The sequence below is a fragment of the Hippocampus guttulatus genome, chromosome 19 (genome assembly GCF_054856545.1).
Source record: "Hippocampus guttulatus isolate MCC_2025c chromosome 19, RoL_Hgut_1.0, whole genome shotgun sequence".
NCBI lineage: Eukaryota > Metazoa > Chordata > Actinopteri > Syngnathiformes > Syngnathidae > Hippocampus > Hippocampus guttulatus.
The window spans coordinates 2,331,380-2,345,144 of NC_141279.1; the positions used below are offsets into that span (position 1 = coordinate 2,331,380).

A 13,765-nucleotide genomic window follows, 5' to 3' on the forward strand; every position below is an offset into this window, starting at 1 on the left:
ATAAGGTCCACTCTGAATCCAAAAAAAAAAATAAAAAAAATCGTAATGTTCTCTAAAGAGGCCTCTTTCCCTGGCGTTCATTTCTGCGAATTTCTGTTGACTCTGTCGGCTTGATTTCAGTGTTTAGTGGTCGTCTGACAATCTTGATTTCAACAGTCCACAAATCTTTCTTTTTTTTTTTCATTTCTCTTACAGCCGGTCAATGTGTTCTTTGGCAAATTGTAACTTCTTCAGCAGAGTGATTCTTCTTGGGCTTCTTGCTGATCTATTAGCTTCACATGGGGAGTTTTCGAATTGTCACAGCACTCGCGGGTAACTTCGGTCTGCCTCTGATCACTGCGGGGCTGAGTCTTTGCTTTCTGTGAGTCCAGCGGTGGCCGAACTTCCATTTCGCCGATGACTGACAGAAACACGTGCCGTGTATCCCCGCATGTGTTTGTTCGCAGGGATGACAACACTGGGGTTTGCTTCGAGCGCAGTGGAGGTGGGGCATCTTGTCATTTGACAGAAAAAAAACGTTTGAACATCGTAGTCAATCCGGTGACCGGTGGTTGTGTTGGCTAATAATTCTCAGTTCACATTCTCCGAGCCTTTTCCTTTTATTTTGGGTGGCCTATTTTAAAACTGGGGAGTTTTAAAATTCATTGAAGGTGCACCTTATACTCCGAAGCGCCTTATAGTGGGGAAAAATACGGTTCCCCATTGTCTACTCAAAGTGAAAATAACGTTTGAACTATTGTCATTGTGTGGAAGGTGAAGTGCTGATGCACATACATTCATTTTCTGTTATGCTGCAATGGCGCCAAGACCGATCGTGAGCACCACGCTAAATCCTGCACTGACAGGTAAATATTGTGTATCTGAAGTACTGTCACGACAGGCAGGGTATGTTCAGTGATGCGCATATCCTCACGGCTGTTAAAGCGCAGGTCTTAAATCCTAATTCTGACACCGTGGCAATTATCGACAGACATGGGTGGAAGATGATGCCTCCCCCCCCATATAATTTCCCACTGACAGAATGTAAAGTTGTGGGGGTCGGGGGGGGGGGGGGGGGGAATCACTGTCCGGATTCAGCTAATGACAGCTTGTTTCCAAAAGTACAGATACCAGATTCAAGCAGCAACAAGTTTTCTTCGGAGTAGCCTATGCACTTTTCTTTCATTCACCTTTCTCTCTTGAACTCTCTTTATCTTGCACTTCAAAAATCGGCTTGCGCCTCTTTTTTTTTTTTTTTTTTTTAACGGAAAGAAATTACTTGCATATGCCTTAAAAACAAAGATACTTGCAGAATAATGCTTGTTTGTGTGTTGTGTGGAGGGATGCCGAAAACAATCCGTAAATCCACAATGTTAGGCGAGTGTCTTCAAAAATTGCCATATGAGCGGAACCAAAAAAAAAAAATTCAAGTTCGGCGGCAACACTGGAGTTGATGAATGAATGGAGTTTGCAATACAATGTCAGAATCATGCAGACCTTGATAGAATAGTTTAATAGACGGAATCGTTTCATCATTCTGCCCCGCTGCAGGCTCATAAGCGCATGCAGTTAGCAGGATGATGAAAAAACCCGGTCTACAGACAAAAGAACACCTTTTTGGGATGTCGGCTCGGCTCAGGAAATGTTGTGTCAATTTTTGAAATCACAGTCAACTGGCATCGGAGCCAGGTGGGACAGTTGAGTGATAAAATGCAGCGGCTGAAGCTGCATTGAAAACTGTGTTTAAAGTTTCCAATGAGGATGACGACACCGACTATTTTTTACACAACCGGAGTTGGGTAACACCTGGCACATGATGATTTTTCCAAAGAGCCATACACCGCGTATACGGGTTGACGGGTTGTGTGAAGTCTCGTAATTGCATCATGTGTTGATCTGTTTCATCTTTTTGTGCAAAGAAGATCAGCATGACGTTAATGTTCCCTTATTCCCTTAAAACCTCACTGAGTGTCTGCGCATGTAAGAAATGTTTTTTTTGTTGTTGGAGTTTGTTCAATGTCATAAACAGTCGCGGAGACGTGCGAAACAATACGATGGATGTCTGATCACTGCTCGGATCGAGAGAAGCTTATTCAAGGCAAAGCATCTTAACACTTGTTTGCTCGCAGGCGGGGCCCTTGACGTTGCAGCCGGTCCTTCACAAACCAGAAGGCGAGATGAAGGAGGGAGAGGAGTTAAGAAGAACCAGAGAGCAGAATGACCGGCTCATTTTAATGGTTCGTGAGCTGAAGGATCACAGTTTACAACTTGAGAGAGCAAAGAATGACGTGGCCTCCAACTATCGCACTGTGAGTCTACTTCTCTACTGTTTTCTTTGTTTCTTGTTCTTTTTCCTTCAGCCTCTTTTCGACTAGGGATGAATTTGTGTCAAGAACAGAGACGTTCGAAAACCGAGGTTTGACTGTATATTGTTTCAATATGATGCCACAAGCTCGGCACACTGGGTATTTTCACCCCTTCCTCAATGCAGCTCTTCTTAAGTTCCATCAGGTTGGATGAGAGCAATGGTGCGCAGCCATTTTCAAATCCTTCCGGAAGTGTTGACTCAGCTTCCAATCTGTCCTTCGGCTGGACCGCCGAAGCTCATTCACAGAATTGTCCTCAGGACAGAACGCTGATAATACGGCTGTGCGCTAAGGGTTATTGTCCTGCTAAAAGATAGACCTGTCGCTCTCGTCTGAGGTCAAGAAAGGCCTCAAGCAGGTGAACACGCAATTCACAGCCTGCTATTTGGAATCTTAGGAAAAGATCCTAATCTTGGTAAAGTGCCTGCCAACAGCGCTGTTCCAGTAAATGCGGAATTTAGTTACTATAGTATATTAATTATAATAATAATAATAATAATAAGGGGAATATCTGTTTCAAACATGTTCCCAGAATGAATTGTGTTTGATCCTAGAGGGTCCACTGCAGGACACAACTTTTACAAAGGATTGTGAAGCGAAGTAAAGAGACGCATCAAGTGAGGCAAATTAACTCATTCAGTACCAGCCAATTCTAGACCAAGTCTGAAAAGACGTTTAAAAACGTCTTTGGGAGTGAATGAGTTAATGACTAATTTGCTCCTGACAAGATAAATCGGAAAATCCGTGTTTCTTAGAATAGATATTTTTTTTTCTCACTTACTTTATGTCCATTTTTTGTGTGATAACTTTTTTAGAGGCAACTTTTAGTTTTGAATAAAATGTATCCACCCGTGTTAAAATAGCACATTTAATGTTGTGGTTCGTTCAAATACACGACACAACAATGAGGCCAATTCCATTAGGTTTGCTGTAAACTCAAAGCCTGTAGGCCAAATAGCAGGCATCATTTTATGTGGCCCACAAGAGCTTATAAAAAAAAACAAAAAAACAAACAAACAGATTGTCATAAAATAACTCGAAAGCAAACACAAACTATAAACTCCATTTCCCACAGTTTGAAGAAAGACAGGAAAGTAAATACATCTTTAAGGGGGAAAAAAAAAAGAAAAAAAAACAATTGTTATTTTGACACCAAAAACGCAGTAGGCCAAAATAACCCGTCAAGTGGGGGAGATCAAAGAATTAAAAGGCAAAGTGTGATTGCAGCAAAATGTGCTCACGAATCCACCAATCAAAAACAAAGCAGCAGTGAAAGCTAGCATGATCGGGGCTGAAGAAATCGCCGGAGCTTCAAAGCCTTTTTCACAGGGTGTTTTTTTTTTTTAAATTGCCAATGGCCAATGTTTTTGCAATGGCTCCGATTGATTTTCCATCTTCGCGCGGCATTGCTTATCTGTCAAATACAATATACTGTCGACAGCTGTCTCGCTTTCAACATTAAAATCTGGATTTAAGCATAGCCATGCATTGTTTGTTATATGTTGGGTCAGTGAATCGTTCATGTAATAGAACACACCTGGGCAATAAAACATACGTCGGCCACATGTTGCGATACTGTACCCAATAAAATGTGGCCTTTTATAGATACACAGCAAATACATGGAAATCATACCTCATAATAATACATGTTGTCACGTTTTCAGTGTACCGCCAAAAATAAGGAATTTGAGCTCACTGTTCCAATACTTTTGGAAGGGAGAGTAACTGTTACACACAGTCCCCAGTTGGATTTCCCTATTAAAGTCAGCCAACGACCTCCCACCGGTCTCATGTGGATTTTAAAACGAGTTGGAACATGCTAGCGGCGGCTTTGTTGTATGGTTGCTTATGCTAGCTTAGGCCACGGTGGTGAGGGGGGGGGCTGCGTTTATAGAGAGCCACTAGGAATGCCGTAGCTCGTTTCTGCCTTCACTTCACTGACAAGACGTCGAAAATAAAATGGCACCTGCGGCGGATGCGGCTTTGTAGCTCCACTCAGTCGCGGCGATGTGACTCGGGTCATCAAACTCTCTTTTATCGCAGAGGCACATTGGATTGTCCTGTCTTGTCATGCTAATCAGTATTGATCGAACGACAACAAACAACCCGACAAATGAAAGTCTGCATCAAATTTAGTAGGCATCGATGTTTTATCACGCTATTTGTTGTAGTTGAGCAGAGATTGTGCATTGTTAAGACTTGAGTCGGTTTATATTGGACATGGGGGGGGGGCAGGCGGGGGGGGGGGCTTCTTGGTGAGTGGGAATGAGTGAGCTCATTGTCTTTGGTGAGGGATGTGAAAAGATCATGTCTCAGCGCTTCTTTCCCGCAGAAGTCCAGGCCGCAAAGGCGAAGCAAAACATGAGATTTTGTTTTCTTTCTTTTCGGTCACTGAATGTCTCTTCCAGCTTATTGCAAAAGGCAGAAAGGCTCCTTTTCCTCATCCGCTTTGACTTTATTCACTTTTGGACTGGTCTTTTTTTATTTTTTATTTTTGAAGGTATTATAGCCTAATTGTAGCATTTTTTCAAACTTTTTTGAGGGAGTAAAAGTGTAAATGAACAAATTGACAACATTTTCATTTCATTGCTGAAGAAGGCAGTGGTTGATTCGACTACAAAGCACTTAATCGAGTACATGGGTGAGAAAATTTAATTTGTAGTTTTTAAGCAAAAAAAACCCAAAACAAAACAAAAATCCCCAGTGGTGCTCAATTACACTTGATAAATTACACTTCAATGTCATATAGGAAGTCTTGTTTGAGTAAAATATGAAAAAGGGGAGGTTTGTAGTTATATTCAAGCGCAGACAGGCTCGTGCTTGTGGAAGTAAACCAAAAAAAATGTTTTCCACTGACTCGGATAACATGCGGATTAAATGGGGGGGGGGGGGGTTCATATTATTTTTAAGTGTTGACCCCCTCAGATAAAGATTTGGACAACACTTCAGTCCTTAAATTGTCTTTTTTTTTCCAGAGGTTCGTTTTTTTCTTTTTCTTCTTTGAACTGCATCTCAACGTTCTATTCTAGTCGAGTTTGAAATAGTAGCCCATAAATAACAAACCAAATCTATCAGTTATTATTTACCATATAAACCGCTTTTTTTTTGTTTGTTTATTTTTGCTTGTTTTGTTCGATTGTCCTCAAAACTCACTCAAGATCGTGACTTGCCGAGAGAAAACAAAACAGACCAGTGCCTTGTCGGCGTGTTTTGCAAAGACCGCAACGTACATGGACGACAAGTAAAAGAAGTTCTTTGCTCATTACGATTGAAAACACCACGCATTTTTCTTCATCTTTCATCAATGTTTTGTTGTGTCCACACTGAGGACACACACATACACACATACACAATAGGCCCTCAGTGTTCTGCCCAGGGGAATGCTGTGGCCTTGTGGGAGGCCATGTGGGTCTGAGTGCATGAGACATTTATGACAGTTTTAATGAAGACTGAGAGAAGGGTGGACTTTTCGCATTTTTCACTCTGAATTTTCGTTTTTGACACATTGTGGCGGTTTCACCGGGTCAAGGGATACCTTTCTGTGACTAAACAATGCAAATGTGAAATGCTTGAGGCTCACCTGACTTCGCATGACATCATCCTCGTAATGACCTGTTGGATAACGGATGGAAGCGCTTCGGTATGACACTCCGGAGGTGGTCTTGATCGCAATCTATTATGGGGTGAGAGGTACCTGTTTGTGACCAACAACTAGCTTACACATGAGAGGCATGTTTGGATTACATCCGAAGATTTTATAATAACGGCTGACGTCTGAGAAAATGTTTGAAGATTTGACAAAATAGAGTGAGCAGTAGCAACACATCGGTGCAGAGAACAGCAAGTCGTACAATCTGCTGGATCAACAGCATTGAGCGATTGATTCTCCTTCTTTCTGCAAGAATCCACCTGGAACAACAAGAACAGCTGTACGCCTTGTAAAGCAGAGATCTTACGGGGGAGAGGGGGGGGGGGGGGGGGAAGGCCGCGTATCGACAAGAGGAAGTTGTTTCCAAAGGGATGTCCTTCAGGTGCGCTCAGCCTCGCCACTTCCTCTCAGCTGAGGCAGAAGAGACTATAAGGGACCAAGGTGACACTGGAACAGAACTGGAACCTGACGAAATGGACTGGGATGGATTTGGCACTACTTTGGAAAACAGATTACAAATTGTAGGTCAATGTTAATGACAGTAACTTTAATTCACTGGACCGATTGGCACTCAACCCAAGTGGCTGTGCGACGTTGATTTGATAATGTTGTTGATTTGATCATTTCAGTGCAAAACTGGAATTTAACACGGGAACAAACCGTTCATAAAAGTGTACAGACAAATGTTAGAAGTCACATTTTTGCATTTCGTAACAGTTCGACGTTAGCATTTTACATGAACTTCTGTTCATTTAAAATATAAAAACTTGGACACCCACCAATATGTGTCATATTAGCTAATGACACTTGGCAAAAATATTAAAAAACAAAATAATTTCAAGAAACGAGTGCCGGATTTTCCGTACTATAAGGCACTTCGGAGTTTAAGGCGCACCTTCAATGAACGTCCTATGTTAAAACAGTTTTCCTATGTAGCCTTTCTCAGGCACATAGAATAGAAGCTGTAATCGCGGCTGAGGTTGCGTTATGCATCCACTAGATGGAGCTACTCTAAAGGGAATACAATACAATACAATACAGCTTTATTGATATTGCGATTTCACGAAACCACTGCAACTGTAAAAAAGTGCTGATAGAACTTTTAAAATACTATGTCTAAGAAGTCAGAATATTGATCCATATATAAGGCACATCGGATTATAAGGCGCAGTGTCGACTTTTGAGAAATTGAATGCTTTTAGGTGCACCTTATAGTGTGGAAAATACGTTAATTTCCTACAGACAAGATAAATGATAATGTCCATGGTTCTCAGAAAATAATTTATTCTCACTTCTTGTCCTTTCGTTAAAAGTTCAACATTCTCAAGGTGGCGCGCTACCTTCCAGCGTCCAAGTTTTGTATCTCCTCACACCTCCGCCATTTTTAAGGCAAGTTTGTTAGGATTGTTTAACCACTTCATCTTATGTTGACCCGGTGTGGTTATGCTTTCTCAATCATATTCCGCACATATACAAGTGATTGAAGATTCTCTTGTTTACGATAAATAAAACATGATTGCGGGCTGTGTTGCGATCGCATTAAGAATACCATTTGTCCACTGACTCGTCATCTTGAGTATTGAGTTTAGTGGGTAGTGCCAAAGACAAAAACGTCAGTCAAGTAATGCTGGATTAAACTGTTGTTGCCGCTACCCGGTCCAGCAGGAGGTAAACAAAATACCCTTTAAATTGATTTTGATTCATTTGGTTGAAATGACATCTGGCAATTTGGCAATCCGCACTTTCAAAACATTAATACAGCCCAGGAGCTTTCCACTTACTCGGTTTTGAAGGCGCGAGTAGACCTCGTTTCATTTTCTATTAATAGCAGTGGGGGATCAGCCATGTAGAAAAGCCGACAGGGCACAGAACAAGTACTTTTATGGGGAAAAAAAACTAACCGTGGAAAATAGGTGGCTTGGTTATTTTGCAAATGTCCACATATTCGGGTCGTGTTTTCTTACGGCGAATGCCTTGTTGATGATGACTGGTTCCTAAGAAATGAATATTAACCAGAGCACACTTCACATTGAGATCTTTTCACTCCTGTTATGGATGGTTGCTGCCGACCATGGGCTTCGGTGTAAGGCTAAACTTGTCTATCAGGTCAGCTCCTCACGTCACCGTGTTGATCTTTGAAGCAGAGCTATATTAAGGAGAGATTAGACGAACAAAGGGAAGGATTTCTTCTGGCTGCGGGCAGGAACACACATTTTGTGACATATTTTGTGGTAAGATAGTTTATTTTATTTTTTTTTATCCTTTGCTGTTGAATTCATTCGAGACCTGCCAATTCAATATTTATTTTTTTCTTTGAACAATTTTACGAACTCCAGTTGTGTCATCGCTCATCTACTTGTCATCTTTGAAAGATGATTTCGGGGGAGACCGGTTTACAATCTGGTCTTCGTGAAACTTTCGGAAATGATTGTCATATATCTCGAGTTACAGTCGGCCCTTCTAAAACAGAGGTAGTCCTTTTCAGGATGTGCTGTACAACATTTGATTTTTTCGGATTTAAACAACGCAAGTGTTGGAATTTACTTTATTCACAGCAACATTCTGAGTATTGTTTGGAGTAACCCTTGAAACATAGGTGATCATGTCAATGTCATGTCAATGCATAAATAACTATATGATGAGTACGAGTAGTGATAAATTACTTAATTTTTCTCCCTGGTTTATTGTTCCTGGCACACTTGGCTAACAATCAAACAAACAGCTCAAGAATACAGACTCGGCAAGGGGGATAATCTTAAATGAAACTGTATGGTCACAGGTTACTACATTAGTTAGTCTTTGGAATCTTTTTGGGACTTTTTTGGATCGCACGTCCTCCTTTCAGTGCAGAGTTTAGGGTTAGTGTCTGTGTGGGTTTTCTCCGGGTACTCCGGTTTCCTCCCACATTCCAAAAACATGCATGGCAGCTTAATGAAACACTCTAAATTGTGCCTTGGTGTGAGTGTGAGTACGAATGGTTGTGTGTCTATGTATGACCTGCCTACTGTCCGAAGATAGCTGGGGTAGGCTCCAGCACACTGCGCTGCTCGTGAGGATAAGCGGTTTGAGTAATGGATGGATGGATGGTGTGCCCAACCACAGTACAGATTGAGATAGTCGAATAGTTTGCTCGAAATTGCATGCATCGGAAAAGTCATTAAAAAAAGTACCATCAACTATTCACCATCCGCATCTAACTGTTTGCGGTTAACCTCCAGGAGCGGGACATTGCCCAAGTTTCAGAACTGCGCTGTGTCCAACTGGAGAAGGCACAACGTGAGCTGGAGCGACAACTATCTGGCCTGTCAGACCGTTTGGAAGAAGGGGAGGTCCGTTCAACTCAGCTGGCTCTCCACAGAGACAGGATGGAGGAAGAATGTAACAGCCTCAGACAAGACTTGGACCAGTTGGAGGGTGCCCTTATTGCGTGTGAGCGGGATAAAGAGGTAGAGAACCATTTCCACTTCTACCTTTTGATGTAGATGCTGATAAATTACGTTTTACAGTATGTCATCACCAATGTGATCTCACCAAAAGTTGAATGTGAGTATTCTTGGGCTATCATAAAATAATATCTAGATTGATGTATTAAAAGGCAAGGGAAGGCAAACCAGCTCTTGAAAAGCATTTACAGACAAATCTAGAGCATTTAATCCATCAAACCATGCATGTTTTTTGAATGTGGGAGGAAGCCAGAGAACCCGCAGAAAGCCCACGCAGGCACGGGGGAGAACATGCAAACTCTACGCAGGAAGGCCAGGGACCAGATTCGAACCCTGGACCACAGTACAGTGAGGTGGACGTGATAACCAGTCTCCCATCATATATACCGTATTTTCCGCACTATAAGGCACTTCGAAATATAAGGCACACCTTCAATGAATGGCCTATATTAAAACTGTTTTCGTATACAGGGTGCACTGCATTGTATAAGGAGCATAGAATAGAAGCTACAATAGTGGCTGCGGTTGTGTTATGCATCCACTAGATGGAGCTATGCTAAAGGGAATACAATACAATACAATACAGCTTTATTTCTATCAAGATTTCACAACCGGTGCAGTTGTAACAAAGCACTTTACAGAACAATTAAAATACGACGTCCAAGTAATCAGGATATTGATCCATATATAAAGCGCATCGGATTATAAAGCGCACTGTTGGCTTTTGAGAAAATTGAATGCTCATACAGAGGCCACAATGATATGGCCATTTGAGCCCCCAGCGAAATCTCTCTGTCTGCTTCACTGAGGTGTAAAAACAAAAAAATACAATGAAAATAAAAATAAATAAATAAGATGCCGTCTTGGTCCAGGAATTCCCAAAGAGTGCAGGACACCAACGAAGAAAGATTTTCTGCATGGTGCAGATTAGGTCTCCCGCAAATTTTCCACAGTTAATTTGAAGAGGTCTGTAGAGTTTAAGAGGTTAGCTCTGCAGACACAACAGAGCTTTCAAGTTTAACAAGACGTTTGTTGCCTAATTGAGATCAAGCTCTTGGGGAAAATAAATGCTGTGGCCATATTTATAGTTTCCGGTAAATTTTCAAAAATCCGGATGAAGAGATGTTATGGAGACAAAAAAACTTTCATTACAGTTTTCTGTTTGTTCAGATCTTATTTAATTACTTCTTGAAGACAACGATGGGTTTTATTTTCAGAGACGATTGCATGCGCGCTCGGACGTAAAAACCGCCTTATAAACCTACGTTGCGCGCTTCAAACTTCTGCACAGACTCCAAAGAGTGTATTTTGCTGCACCCGTTTGCGAAAATTCAACAAGAAAGAAAACTGCACCCATATGCACAATGGGACCATGCTGGGCATGAAAATGGAGCCCTGGATATTTTGTGACCAAGCCAATGAAGCAATTCTGCCGGTTCACAGATTCGGAACTTCCGTGTTTCTCCCAGTCAAATCATAACAGGAATCCAATGACAAAAAAAATGTGAAATCCTTAATGGTTCATCAGAGAACAGAAATTCTGGTAAAAGACGCCTTCTCAGGGGAAAGAAAACAATATAATGGCTGACTACAATGGATCCATAACATGTGGTCATATTTTCGCTCAAGAAAACATTTTCGCTTCTTACAAAATAGGAGATCCAATCTGTCATCAGTGAAAATCATGACAATGACATTGAACTAATGTTTTAGCCGCAGTTTGTCATGATGTGAAGCAGCGTGAGTTGGAAACATCTGGATCATTGTCCTCGTTGTTGTTTTTTTTTTTTTTTTGTCCCCTTGCAGCAAGCTATAGAGGACCTGCACAGCGAGGAGGAGAAGGTGGATCTATTGACACAACAGAAAATGCAACTACAGAAGCAGGTGGAAGATGTGAGTACTTCCTGTATGCACATCCCGGAATTACGCTGAATAAAATGATTGGGTCAGTGTCTTTGCAGACTTTCTCTTTGAGGTACATATGGCGTCATTGCTCAACCAACGCAGAATTGAATAGATTTCATCAGTCGGTTATCAAATTGATGATTTTTTTTCTGCTGAAAGAAATGAGTCCAAACTTTATTTTGGTAGGCTCCATGTTTATATAGCATTAGAACCAAATATTCTGTGGGCCTTGCAAGATCAGTCAAAATCCAGTAAACGCTGGGATTGAGGGGGTTGCTCCAGTGAAAATGGCTGGGATTGAATGAGTTAATACTATTAAACATGTTTTATGTCAAAATAGAGACACAATTACAGTACCTTTAATTATAAAGGAGCGGATACAGAATTGATCCATTCGTACGTTATCAAAATGAGCAAACGAACCACATCAATACAATTGTCTGGTCAACTGCTGTGTCAAGTATAATGGCGTGGTTTGTATGTAGCTGGAGTATCAGCTGGAGCAGGAGCGCTATCAGCGTGAAGAGCTGGAGAAGAACAGTGGGAAGGTGGAAGGCGACAACCCGTGCGCTCAGGAGACTTTGGAAGCAGCGGACAAGACAAGGAATGGCCCAGAAGAGATCATCAAAAGGTCAGATTTTGAGTTGCACTCATTTTCTTGAATTTCGAAATGCAAGATGGTGGTCAATTAATTTTTTTTGTGGGGGGGGGGGGGTAAAAAGTTGTGCATTAACGCTTTCATGTACCAATAATGATAACCTGCCACCTGATAACATGATAAGCTGTCCACTGTAGTGGCCGCTGTCCCTGAAAGGGTTAAAGAACTGCCATACAATGTCATATCCTTAATGATGATTAAATTGATTATTGAAAATAGTCGACAGTGCCTCCACCAAGGCCAAACAAATCTAAATAAATCTGTCGATGGCAGTCATGTGTATCACAAAGTAAGTGTGCCTCAAATGAAGCCGAATCAATGTTGGTTTAACCCGATGCATAACACAATTTTTCCAATTCCATTTGTGATATGACAAGTGTTTGTGTGTGTGTGTGTGTGTGTGTGTGTGCGTGTGTTTGTGTGCAAAATATGGAATTTGAAGCGGGGTTTTTTATGTTATTTTGGGATCATAAAATCGAAAAGTATCTTTGGCCCAAACAACACTTCTCATCATCAAAAGAACATCATACCTCCATACTGGCAGTATCATGCTTTTGGGGTTGTTTTACTTCTAAAGGAACTGGGAGGAGGAGGGGGGCGGGGCTTTGTCAAGGTGGCGGAAATTATGAACAGTTCCTAATACTAGTTTGTGTCAGCACAAAACCTTCAGACTTCTGCTAAAAATGAAAAAGGCAAAGCATACCAGAACAGGTCAAATTCATTTGGCGCAGGTTGCCGCATTTCCAATTATAAGAGGGTATGCACACTTGTGCAACCCCATTATCTCATTTGTTTATTTTCATTTCCCCTTTGACTGAAAATCGCAATAATAATTTATTCTGGTCTCATTTAATATCAATTCACATGATTTTTTTAAATCACAATAACCTCAAAACAGAGGTGTGTAAACTTTTCAGATCCTCTATATATGCGAGCACACCCCATACTTGCTTTACATTATTAAAAAAAACTTTATTGCGAACATGAAGTTAAAAAAAAAACAATCCATTGCTGTGACATACATTCATTTTGAAAATATTTCCAAACCAGTGGACTATAAAAAAACGTCTTGTCATTTCCTTATAATGAACTTCTGGTGAAGCATGAATGCTTCAACTCTGACATGCTGGAAGATGTCTCCTCTTTTAAGGTTCACTCTCCACCTGCATGCACACACTAATAAGAGCAAACAGAGTCATCCACAGTAACAACTGTCATAATACACCCTCTCTGACACGCTCTGTGCACACCAATGAGCAGTTTAATCTGCATGAGAATGTTTCAACCCCGGTCATTCTGGTAAAAAGATTCTCTGTCATCGTGATCATTAATAAAAGTGAATGAGTCACTCTGTTGCTAAGATACTTTTTTTTCCAAACAGTCCATGACATAAGTTAATACGAAACCTGTCACTCAAGTCATTTCATATTTCTTCCATTTTATTGGAATTGGTCTAAGAACATATTCTGCATGATTATAGTATGGGGGGTCGGGGGGGGGGGGGGATGCGTGCACTTGGTTCAACCTTTTGTACACTTGCACAGTCTGTCGAGATCCAAAGCAAAGCAAGTTTATTAATGTGTCAATAAAACACGGTGAACATCAGGGTATAAGAATATAAATTTACGGAGTATCTACAGCACTACAGATAAAATGTTGACTACAAGTACTTAATAAGCTGTATGTCAGATTTGTTACCTGACACTGCAGGGCAGATGTGCCTCCCATGCACATAATAGCTGCTTCAGAGCATGTACCGTATTTT

The 13,765-nt window shown here is 41.1% G+C and overlaps 1 protein-coding gene across 3 annotated transcripts in view; it reads left to right on the top strand.

The window, feature by feature from the left end:
• LOC147189536 (putative uncharacterized protein MYH16) overlaps positions 1–13,765 on the top strand; it is a 31,486-nt gene that overhangs the window by 539 nt on the left and 17,182 nt on the right. Inside the window, exons 2-5 of one of the 3 annotated variants that reach the window (XM_086137965.1) lie at positions 2,109–2,288; positions 9,213–9,440; positions 11,244–11,330; positions 11,828–11,973. In XM_086137965.1, coding sequence (XP_085994091.1) covers positions 2,109–2,288; positions 9,213–9,440; positions 11,244–11,330; positions 11,828–11,973 — 641 coding nt within the window. Of the gene's footprint in view, positions 1–2,108; positions 2,289–6,365; positions 6,516–8,091; positions 8,226–9,212; positions 9,441–11,243; positions 11,331–11,827; positions 11,974–13,765 lie in introns of those variants that run through there. The other 2 variants (XM_086137966.1, XM_086137963.1) reach the window with 2 other exon arrangements.